This window comes from Condylostylus longicornis, unplaced genomic scaffold (assembly GCF_029603195.1).
Source record: "Condylostylus longicornis isolate FDR11 unplaced genomic scaffold, ASM2960319v2 ptg000031l, whole genome shotgun sequence".
Lineage (NCBI taxonomy): Eukaryota > Metazoa > Arthropoda > Insecta > Diptera > Dolichopodidae > Condylostylus > Condylostylus longicornis.
The window spans coordinates 6,886,181-6,898,492 of record NW_026578000.1 but is presented as its reverse complement, the minus strand read 5'-3'; the positions used below and the strand labels follow the sequence as shown (position 1 = coordinate 6,898,492).

Sequence of the window (12,312 nt, the reverse complement as noted above, 5' to 3'; positions counted from 1 at the left end):
TAACCAATGATTACTGTTTATACATTTCTTCAGATCGTACCGTTCCTCTTTTTTTATATATAACTTTTGTCTCTACTTGACCGTCTAAATATTTTAGTATATTCTCTCTTGTTACCATCAGAATCCACTTATTCTCGTTTCATAGCTCTGGTGTTGTCAGCTTGAGACCCATCAAATTGCTTCCAAATATCATTATTCTACGTCTCCTATATTCAACTCGAGAAAATAATTTACAGTGAAAGACAATGTTTTATATAATACAGTGTCTACATTCGGAACTCCTTAGTTTTTCCATATTGTGTAGGCAAGCAAAAAAAAAAAAATCATAACTAGACGAGAAGTAATACCTGCCGTAACTAATTATATATTCAACCGAAATATTAAAGCACATGTGTATAATCATTGCTCCAGTATGTTTCTATACAATATCTGTACCGTCTTCAATTGTAGCTATTTATCTAAAGTTATTTTTAAGCGGGATAATAATTTTACGCAAGAATATTTTAAAAGTTTTGAAATAAAGAGTCTTCCTTAAAAACGGTACTTTTAAAAAAATTGTCCCGCCTCACAAGCCGCATACCAAAGCAAATTAATCTTTACTGCTATTAATAATTAAATATCCTCTAATTGTACTGATTAACTTTTTTAATGCTAAAATAATATTTGAAGTTTTTGGTAAAAAAAAACCAAAAACTTTAAATATTATTTTAGGTTTTCAATTTAATGTTCAACGTAATTTTGCACTGCAACTGCAGTAAAATCAAAAAGTAAAGAAAAAAGCTTCCCCTACATTTAATAACGGTTTATGCTAAAATTTTAATTTTATTTATTTTTAATGTTGTTTCTCTATTTTTTTAGTTTTTGGTAATTCTTGCTTGGTTAATTTTTATTTAGAACCTATTCAACAGTTAACATTCAACTTTCGTTCTATCAAGTACAAATTTAATAGCGATTGATTTTTTTTTTGGTTTTTGATTTTTATTAATGGTTTAATTTTTTGCTTTTTTCAAAGTAAATTAAAAACTATGATTAAATTTTATTCTCTTTTAATTATTATGATTGCGTGTAAGTGTTTATTTTTTGTGGTTGTTGGTAAAATTAATGGCGTTATAATAAAAAAGATATGTGAATATTTAATTTAAATATAATTTGAATAACTATAATTATATTTAATCTTATAAAAGTATATAAAAAGTTACTTAAAATATAACATGTAACTAGAATAACAGGAATAAAGTTTTGTGTATATTAAATATTAATTTATAAGTATTTCTGATATTAATTTGAATAGATAGAAATAAAAAAGTGTGCAATATTTGTATAATACTCGTATTTATGTAAATTTAAATATTATGTAAATAATATAAGAATAATCTAGTTTTGTGGAGTTGCTTCAACAATCTGAAAAAACTGGTTGTTAATAACAAAACCACTCTTATGTGTGCCTCTGGACATACAGGAATACCTGAAAATGAGGAGGCCGATTATCTGGCCAATGTGGAGAGCCGCGCTTCAGAGCTTTGGCGCTTCCGTGCGGAGCTGTCGCGGTCGAAAGACTTATTTGGCCGACGAATGGCGGGCATTCCTGACATTGTAAGGCTGAACCGCTCTTCACTAACGGTTCCATTGTTGGTTTGTGACTGGGCATGGGTCCTTTAACTCATATTTACAAAAAATTGGCGAATCAAATACGCAGCGATGTAGATTCTGCAACTGGTGGACGAAGAACTCCACTAATGTCCTATTTGATTGTAATGGCTTGGCCCGCTCTAGGTACAGATTTCTCTAGGCCTTGGACTTAGATTCTCATGAATCGTTGTGTTTGGCGGGCCTGTTATAATTTATCGGGGCCGTGAATCTCGAGTTCTAATGATCTGGTGTGGAGATACATGGCAGAGGTGCTGATTAAATTCGCCCCATACAAAATATAACATAACAAGCTCAATTTGGAACGAAATGTGTACTTGTAATAGGTTCACTGCCAAGTGTTGAATTTCCGTACTTTTTTTTGGTTTAAATAAAAACTATACTCGTATACAGTTCATTTAAAAATCGCTAGATGTCTCAAAGATCAAAATGAAATGTATAGATGGTTCGTGTAAATATAAAGGGAGGAGAACAGTACTTAAGCTAATAAATTAAAATAAATTAAATTAAAAATTATTAATATGTTATGCAGCATAATTGACAAACGGAAAAGAAGCTTCAACGGAAAAAATTTTCTATACGAAAGTGGATCTTAGAATATAAGTGAAAATTTTGCATAGAATTTTCGTAATTTACAAAAATTTAATTTCATGCATAGAATAAATTCTTATGATAATCCTAAAAAAAAACAACCTACATATTTAAAAAATAATGTCATACAGCAAATCTAATTGCGAAAATATTTCAATGATTTAAGCAAATAATTTAAACAATTCATAAAATTTATTGAAAAATTAATTAATTTGTCATCAAATTTCTATGTTTAATTCAAAATAGTTTGTCAACTTCTAAAAATTTAAATAAATTTTTCATTTTCTTATGTATTTTTTTTTTAGCATTTACAACAACAAATGGTCAATATGTCAACTTAACAGCAATAAAATTTGTTTATTATTATGGGTAAGTGTCAAAATTATTATGAAATGTCAAAGTTAATTGTTTATTAAAATTTTGAAGACCTGAAACAAGTGACAATGAAACTTATAGTATTGAAGAGAACTGGAAAATTTTAAATCATCCATTTTTTAATAATAGTAAAAGAACAACATGTTATATACACGGTTATACTGAAAGTCAATCAGCTGAAAGTGTTCAAACAATTATAAAAGCATATTTAACACAAATCAATGAATTTAATTTGATTACATTGGATTGGAAAAAATTGGCTAGTGGACGGTATATTAGTGATGCTGTTAAAAATGCTTTAATAGTAATTGAATCAAAAATAAATTATTTTTTTAATAAGAAAAAATTTAAAATTAATTTAATTTTCAGTTAGGTGATTTATTAGGTGAAGTCTTTATTAGATTCTTTAAGAATGGTATGAATTTAGAAAAATTTCATTTTATTGGTCATTCATTGGGTGCACAATTAGCAGGTCTTATAGGTAGAAGTATACAAAGAAATTCAGATGGAGAAATTAAAATTCCAAGGTAAGACTTTTGTAAACTTTTTGTAGTGTGTATAGTTTTTTCGTTTTTAGCACATTTGCAAAAAAAAATTTGAAAAAAAAGTGCTTATTATTCATATTTTAAAATTTTAGAATAACCGGATTAGATCCTGCTTTCCCAGGCTTTTATATATTTCCATTACGAAAGGCTCTTAATGCTGATGACGGAGATTTTGTTGACATTATTCATACAGATGGATTGTAAGTAAATTAAATTCAAATTATTTGTAAATGTTGTCTTACCATAATTTTGCGATTTTTCTCAAAATTTCCTTCTTATTTCATTAAATAAATTAAAATAAAATTTCATTTTATTTTATTTTATTTAATGAAATTCGATTTTCTTTACTGAATTATTTTTTTACTCAGAATATATGGGGCTCCACTTAGCATTGGAACTGTTGATTTTTGGCCTAATCGTGGTAGTTTTACACAACCTAGCTGCCCTAAAAGAAACTTTAAAATATTAAGCGAAAATGGTAAATTAAATAAAAAAAAATATAATTGGATAAAGGTGAGTAAAGCAAATTAAAAAAATTAATTTTTTCCTATTTGTAGATGTGTGTAGTCATCATCAAGCATGGAAATTTTGGGCTGAAAGTGTTACGAATTTATATAATGTTGAATTTTTTGCTGCAAAAGCTTTATCATGGCAGGATTTTCGTATTCGATCACAATTTATGAAATTACCATTAGCTAAAATGGGAATAAATTGTCCAAAAAAGTATTTTTTTTTTCCCAAATTAACATTTAGATTTTATCAAATTTTAAACAATATTTAAGAAAAATTTATATTTTAGTATTTCTGGAAAATATTATTTGCAAACAAATCCAAAATCACCATTTGCTAGAGGCTTAGATGGCGCCATCTATAATAATAAGCTACAAAATAAAATAAAAAAACTTAATTAATATTATTAAAATTAAATTATATAGAATTTAAGTGATTATTTTAATATTTCGATTTTATTTGCTAATAATTGTAAATTTAATTAATGCAGTTTAAAACATGAATAATTCAATAATTTAGATTTAAGTAAAAAATTTTTTAATTTTAAAATTTTGTACACAGCCATAGCAATTATAATGCAAGTATGTTAAGAAAATAAATTAAGTAGAATTAAGTTTACTTTATAAAATTTATGAAATTTATTTTAGTAAATAGATTTTTATACTAAAGTTTCAATTATAATAATATTAATCACTTCTGAAATAAAAAATTTATTTATTTACTAAATTTAATTTTCAAAAGTATATTGTATTAGTGAAAACATTATTGAATTGTTCAAAATATATAATAATATTATTAAGTATGGACATGAAGTATTTTTAAAATACATAACAAATTTTTTACATGAAAGTCATCATTCCAATTACGAAATTGAAATTTCAGAATACTACATTATAAACTTACGAACGTCTAAAATCTATATAAGCAACTTGACTACACATATTATAAATTCTTATTAGTTTAAGCAAAAAATTATTAATAAGGAAAGTATTATTTAATTCTGTAAAATACACAATTCGCAGTACCTAAACTACAATAAGAATTGTGGTCAAGTATAAAATCTTGTAATAGAGAAATCGTAAGTTTCATCCCAGATGAAATTAGGCTTATAAAAAAATATATTTAAGAATAAATTTTGTAATTTCATATGTGCTTTAGAATAATGCGGGTAGCTAAATATCACTATATGCGGATAGCATTACTCCCAAGTAATGCGGAAAGTGCACACGAAAAATTTATGCATAGAAAAATTCAATTTATTTCAATTATACAAAAAAATAAAAAATAAAAACAGAAACATTTTTATAACAAAAGAGCTCTTGTCATTCAGAATTACGAAATCAATTATTTTATCGCTTCAAAATAAATCACATGAATATTATAATTAAATTTATCGCTTAACTCTCTGAACTCTCTAGTAATTCGAGAGGAGAATATTTAATAATACAATTCGAGAGCCGATAAAACTGAAAATATTAAACGCCGAATCTCTCAATCGTAAATTTTAATCAAAACTGCTTTTTGTTCGATTCACAAATTAATTTTGAATTCATTTGCTTATTACTTATTTAGACTTATAGACGGCTATTATACTTAGACGACTAAATATCGTTATTATCTACTATACTGTGTATTTAATTATCACTATAAAATTTGCTAGAATTTATTTCACTTTTAAAACTTTGTAATTTCTGTCAATATATAGGCATTAGTTTAGGTTCAATTGTAGTAATAGGGCATTATTTTATTTCTATTAATGGATAATAATGGCATTAATTTAATTTTATTAAAAAAAAATTTTGAAAATGAGACCACACTATTAATATTACCTTACATCATGGCTATTCTACTTTGGGTTCACACATTATTATGATCTGCATATATTACACTCTGTCAAAATCCATACGTCAAATTACATACATGTCTTTACGATGTAAGCGACAATTTTTTTTGACATTAGTTTTTGTTACTGGAAAAATTACAATACTAATAACAAAAAAAATAAGTAAATTTGAGTATAAATAAAATTCACAAAAGTTTTCCTTCATTGACTGTGAAGCTGAATAACTTCATGTTAAGGTTAACAATAGCCGAATTTCATTAGGCTATCATAAAAATTGTCAACCTATGTGAACGTATGGTATGTGTACTGTGTGGTACTTGATTTTGTTACTTTCTAGTTATAAAATTCATAAATCAAGTAAAATCGTAAACTAAATGATAAAATTAATTATTTCAATTAAATGATAAAAAAAATTAATTAAATTAAAATGATTACCTTAGTAATAAATAGTAATAAAAATATTCTATAAATAATAGAAGGTCTTGTATATACTTTGTTGTACACCTCTTTACAATAATAATAATAAGTATGCACATAGATAATTTTGTGAAATTTTTCCAAACCCAAATATCTCAAAAATTACAATATTTTGGTATATCGATTTCAAAATTGAAAAATTGAAAAAGAGTTTAAAATTCAATATGAGAGCTTTAAGATTTTATTTTTTAGTTATATAGAAAATTTTCGCGCAATTTTAATACATTATTAAATTTTAATAGTTGAATATGCTCGTTCTTTTCAAAATTAAATTTCTCAATAAATGCATTTTTTTAATTTACTAAACTTTTCAAATGATTAAAACTTATTTGTGTTTTAACATTGTAATTAATATTTGAATATAAAATTGATTTCTGAATTAAATTTCAAAAGCTTTATTGTAATTTGAGATTCAAACGAGTTCCCCAAAAACGAGTTGTGAAACATTTTTGCGTTTAATATCGGAGTAAAATGTCTATCACTATTTTATTAACAAATTTTAATTTATGTCTGAAGTTTCGATGTCTGAACTTGTCTCAGTGTTTGCGCCTTAATTTCTCAATAATGTATGTATACTACACACAAAATTTTCACATTTTCAAGATAATTTTTTGCAATTCTAAATTTGTGAGTGAATTTCATTTACTGTTCATTTCAATTCAAAAATTTCCATTCATTTCATAAAAGAAATAATATAATTGGGCGTGTCTTGCGAAGAAATTCGGCACAGGCAGCCACATTCAATAATTACATTCTGTGGTCAATATCAGAATATTGGACTAAACCGAATTTTATATTTCAAATTTTAATTAAAAATTCACAATATTTACAAAATACAAAATTTCTTTACTCGTGCAATGTAAGCGTGTTCAAGAAAATTATAATTTTTTCTCATTTAATATTAATCGCTTCTTATCGAACTGGTAGAAAATTCTGTGCAATTCAAATAAATACGAATTTGAATTTTAGTAAAAGCTTCTCTGATATAAAAAATTTAAAACAAAATATCTCCAAAAATAAATGATAAGAACATGACTTGAAAATTTTCATAAGATATCTTAAAGCATGTATGTAAAAATATAATATGAATAAATACACATACATATATAATATATATATACATATTATATTACTGGAACTATAAATAAATTAGTTTTATAAAATAAGAAAAACTTGAATATTTAAGTCTAAGGTTTAACTTAAATACTTTTTCAAAGCTAGCTATATTAATTCTCTTTTAAAAAAGAATTTCTCAGCCCAATAAACAAAAATCATAATTAAGATTTCAAAATAATAATGAGAGCACTTTCCCTACACCCTTTTATTATTAACATTATTTTTTAAATTAAAATTATTATATTTGAGTATTGAAAATGTTTGACTTACAATTGCTCTAAAATTAGTGTTGCCATCTTGTATTTATTGTTTATATACATATCTTTAGATAATGATAAACTTTGTATAGTAATTAAACAATGGAAATAAACTAAGCACAGTAATAAATGCCGTGATTGATTATTTAAATAATTTTATTTAATTACATTTATTCAAAAAATTTTATTTAAAATCAAATTGAATTCATTGTAATTATATATGAGCAAAAATATTTAGTTCTTGCAACCTTAATAATATTGTAAATCAGTAAGTTGATAATTTTGAAATTAATCTGTTTCAAATATTTCAAAAAAGAAAATGAAATTTCATTCTAAATAAGTGCGTATACAAAATTTCAATCACAATTCAAATAATTATTATATACCTACCTGCTTAATTATTAATAGTACAGCCATTAAACTTACATATAAAATAAATTGTAATTTAAATTGACAACTTTGAAATTCACAATTTCAATATTAAAACATGCATTTGCTTACCATAATGCAATTATAATGTAATGATTCCAAATTCATAATTTACTATAAATTGAATTTTCTATTCAAAATTCTCAATAATCGTAGTATAAGTAATTATTTATTTAGCTATATTTTAGAATAAGTCAAAATATGAAGCTTATTGTCAAACCCTTCTTTAAATTTTAATTCTCTATGTTATAATTATTAGATTTATTTAACCGTAACCTCTCGTCCTACCTTTGTCAACTGCAGAAAAATTTGTAATTAATTGTTTTTTACAAATATACATGTGTAGTTTAATGTATATAGTAAGTAAATTACCGTAATCAAGACTCGTATCATAATTAGATAACAATTTTCAATGTTATAACAATATGGGTACTATTATTTCTACATGCACAATCTATACGAGTATATAAAACGCATTTTGTCTATCCGGGTAAAAGAGAATTATATTTTATGCTCACAAAATTTGCGATACATTATTGTATATATATATATGTTAGTACGTATGTAATGTGTTTATCTTTCAAAAAAATAATCATTATCATAAATACTCGCACTCAAATATAAAATTTTCAATTACCTAATTTAGTATAATGTAAGTTGTTCTAGAGTACAGTACGAATTGTTAAAAGTGAAATAATAATTCTCGCAATTTCAATATACTTTTATTTTTGTTACTCCAAAGGATACACATACATACATAAATATAAAATTAACAATATGTGGATAACAAAATGCAAAATAATCAAAAATTTATTTAATATCAATAAAGTCTCACGAGCATACTGCAGTAGTACTAGTAGTAGAAAACCCGCATATTATCAAGGTATAAGTTCAGATCCCTTAACATATCGTACACTTGGACAAGAATTTGAACGTTCAGTTGAAAAAAATTATGATAAAGAAGCTTTTGTTGCATGTTCAGAAAATAAAAGAATAACATATGGAGAAACATTATATCAAGCTGATCTTTTAGCATCAAAATTATTAAATTTAGATTTAAAACCCGGTGATCATATTGGTTTATGGGCACCAAATACAGTACAATGGTTTATAACATTTTTAGCGGCAGCAAGAGCTAATTTAGTAATAGCATGTATTAATCCAGCACTTCAAGCTAACGAAATTAAATATTCATTGAATAAAGCTAAATGTAAAGTTGTTTTAGCACAAGATGAATATAAAACACAAAAATATTATGATATATTAAAAAATATAATACCAGAATTAGAAACACATAACAGTACAAAAGAATTAAATTCAAAAAATTTACCTCATCTAAAATCAGTTATTATTGATACAAATAAAGAATTGAATGGAATAATTAAATTTAACGATTTATTAAAAGATCCTATTGATGAAGATATACAAAATATTAAAAAAATATCCAATATGGCTGAACCAGATAGTCCTTTAAATATTCAGTTTACATCGGGAACAACTGGTCAACCTAAAGCAGCTCTTTTAACAAATTTTAATTTTGTTAATTCAGCTTTAATTTATGGAAAAAGAATTGGTATTGCAGATAATACCAAATATCATCATCGTTTATTATTATTGGCACCATTATTTCATGCTTTCGGATTAACAAATTTTATGGGAAGTGTAATGTATGGGGCGACTTTAGTAATTCCATCTCCTACATATAATCCTGTAGAATCTATTAGAATGATTGAAAAAGAAAAATGTACAACATTTTTAGGAACTCCAACAATGTTAATTGATGGGCTAGTTGCAAAAAATCAACATAATTTTGATACAAGTACCTTAAAAACTGTAGCTACTGGTGGTTCAACATGCACTCCACAATTATATAAAGATATTAAATCTGTTTTTAATTTAGAACATTTAAATATCGTATACGGTTTAAGTGAAGCTACAGCAGCAGATTTTGCATCATATGGTGGTGAAGATGAAACCCTATTAGAAAATACTGTTGGAAAAATTTATGATCATTTGGAAGCTAAGGTAATTAATGAAGATGGAAAAACAGTTAATTTCGGAGAATCAGGTGAATTATGTATGAGAGGTTTTGCTATCATGAAAGAATATTTTGATGATGAAATAAAAACCAAAGAAATTATTTCAAATGATGGTTGGCTAAAAACTGGGTACGTACACCTAATTATTCTAAATTTTTTAAATATTTTAAAGTGAAAGAAACTAAGAAAACATTTTTATTCTATAGTGATCAATTTATATTGTACGATAACGGTTATGGTACTATAGTGGGTCGTAAGAAAGATATGATTATAAGAGGTGGTGAAAATATTTATCCAAAAGAAATCGAAGATTTTATGGATACACATCCAAATGTCTTAGAATCACAGGTATTTACTTTTCATTAATTCATTTAAACATTTTTTGGCATATAAATCATATTTAATTATTTTATTTTTCACTTATTCTATAAAGGTTGTTGGAGTATCTGACAAGCGATTAGGTGAAGAAATTTGTCTCTTTTTACGAATGAAACCTGATTGTCCAAATTTAACAATTGATGATGTCCGGGAGTTTTGTAAAGGAAATATTGCCCATTTTAAAATTCCAAAATATCTAAAAATATTAAAAGAATTTCCAAAAACAACCTCAGGAAAAATTCAAAAATTCAAACTGAAAGAAATGACAAAGGAATGGGAAAAATAATTTTAAGAATTAAGTATAATTATATTGTAACATTGTAATGTGACCCTGTAAAATTTACTATAATTATTATTATTGCAAAAATAAATTTATTATTGTATTTCATTTTGATAAATAAAAAAAAAAATAATATTTTAAGGTAAATGGGTATATTTTAATTGAAAACTAACCATTTTATTTGATAATTTTACAAAAAATTTAAAGATTCTTATAACACAGAACTTGTAGAATTTGGTTGATGTTAATTTACATGTATCTATTTTAATGTTATAACTAGGATCGTAACCCGTTTTCGTTACTGTACAAAATTAAAAATGAGAAAACTGCGCGATGTTTGTGTTCATTAATAAATGCTGCTAACATAATTTGCTTATAAATAAGGCTAACTTTTTGCAATATAACGAAATTAGTATGAGTAGTGCAGTTAAATCATATGAACTGTTTTGATTTTATAGAATATTTAAAAATATATTGCAATATTTATTCAATAATTTTTTTTGCAGTATTACTTGTCGCAGTTATTTTTTTGCAGTATTGCATTTATGAAAATCTCTAATATTTTAAAGATGAGTTGATAAGCACTGCAAAAATTTCAAAATATTAATCAAAATTAAAATTACATTTGAAATTATTTAAGATATTCAATACAGTTCCAGTATTCTGGACTATTCCTATATTTAAAATGAAAATTTAAAATATTTTTAAATAAAAACACCTGATAAATTCTTGCAACAATCAACTGCTATATTTTTTGATATTTTTTTTTTCTGTTTTTGATTTATGAATTTTTCTGTATATATTTTTATATATATATATATTATTAATTCATAGATATCTCTATCTTATTTATATATATGCTTTTAATATATTATATTTTTTTTTAAATTATCACATTACTAAAATTAATAATTCTTAAAATTAAAATTAAAATATTATTTACGTAATAGAAAAAAATAATGTAAAAATAAAGTTATATAATATTTGTAATTTAATTAATTTAAAACAAAAAAAAAAACTAAGAAGATTAATTACGAATAATTTATAAAATTATAAAATTAAATTTTTATATTTAACAAAATTTCGATTTTATTTTATTTCTTTTTTTTATTTAATTTATAATTTTTTGAAGTTAAAAATAGGAGTTTTTTTTTGTTCCCCTTTTTGAATTTTTTTTTTTTATTTTTAAATTAAATTGTGTTGTTTCTTTTTTAATATTTTATATTTAATTTTATTTTTTTTACATAATTGTTTTATTTTAATTATATTTTTTACATTGTTACAATTAATTATAGATAGACGGTCTACATTTCTACTAAAGTAAAATTTATGCATTTTTAACTGTTATACAATATAATAGTTATATTTAGTTTTCTTTTTATTTTGATTTTATTTTAAAAATAATCAAATTTAAGTTATAAGTAAAAATTACAGAAAATTTGAAAAGAGAACATTTTTTTTGTTTTTCATTTTGGGAAATTTATTTAAGAAAAAAATAATTTTTTATTAAATAATTTATTTTATAATTTTCATATTTTTATTTCATTTTATAGTGATTATTTTTACTTTTTGTCAATATATTTCAAATTGTGAAGATGAAACACTACAAATATTAATAATATAATTTAGAAATTTTTTTTTCCATATTATATAAATTTTTTTATTCAATATATTTTGAAAATTATTTAAAATTTAATTCATAATTTATATAAGAAAATATTAATTAATTTAAAATAGGTTTGTATATTCATGTTATACAATGTCTAATAATGAATTTTAATTTTTTTATAAAATGACATTTAAGAACAATTAAGAAAACTAAGAA

At 23.7% G+C, this 12,312-nt stretch overlaps 2 protein-coding genes across 2 annotated transcripts; both read left to right on the top strand.

Annotated features, from left to right (window-relative positions):
• The first annotated feature begins 1,030 nt into the window (after positions 1-1,030).
• On the top strand, positions 1,031-4,144 carry LOC129608532 (lipase member H-A-like). The gene is made up of 8 exons (XM_055520092.1): positions 1,031-1,065; positions 2,544-2,607; positions 2,665-2,917; positions 2,983-3,140; positions 3,251-3,358; positions 3,527-3,636; positions 3,716-3,881; positions 3,958-4,144. The coding sequence occupies exons 1-8, from the start codon at positions 1,056-1,058 to the stop codon at positions 4,067-4,069; spliced, it is 981 nt and encodes a 326-aa protein (XP_055376067.1). The 5' UTR covers positions 1,031-1,055; the 3' UTR covers positions 4,070-4,144.
• Positions 4,145-8,463: 4,319 nt separating this feature from the next.
• LOC129608246 (medium-chain acyl-CoA ligase ACSF2, mitochondrial) lies at positions 8,464-10,634 on the top strand. Its single transcript, XM_055519624.1, has 3 exons — positions 8,464-9,958; positions 10,036-10,177; positions 10,263-10,634. Exons 1-3 carry the CDS (start codon positions 8,568-8,570, stop codon positions 10,491-10,493), a joined length of 1,764 nt encoding a protein of 587 aa, XP_055375599.1. The 5' UTR covers positions 8,464-8,567; the 3' UTR covers positions 10,494-10,634.
• Positions 10,635-12,312: the final 1,678 nt, after the last annotated feature.

Excerpts from the sequence above, each read along its gene's own strand:
- LOC129608532 (XM_055520092.1), top strand. Across the intron at positions 2,608-2,664 it reads AAATTTGTTTATTATTATGG|ACCTGAAACAAGTGACAATG; the intron begins GTAAGTGTCAAA and ends AAAATTTTGAAG. Across the intron at positions 3,882-3,957 it reads GGAATAAATTGTCCAAAAAA|TATTTCTGGAAAATATTATT; the intron begins GTATTTTTTTTT and ends TTTATATTTTAG.
- LOC129608246 (XM_055519624.1), top strand. The coding sequence starts at position 8,568 with ATGTGGATAACAAAATGCAAAATAATCAAAAATTTATTTAATATCAAT. Across the intron at positions 9,959-10,035 it reads GATGGTTGGCTAAAAACTGG|TGATCAATTTATATTGTACG; the intron begins GTACGTACACCT and ends TTTATTCTATAG. Across the intron at positions 10,178-10,262 it reads CAAATGTCTTAGAATCACAG|GTTGTTGGAGTATCTGACAA; the intron begins GTATTTACTTTT and ends TATTCTATAAAG.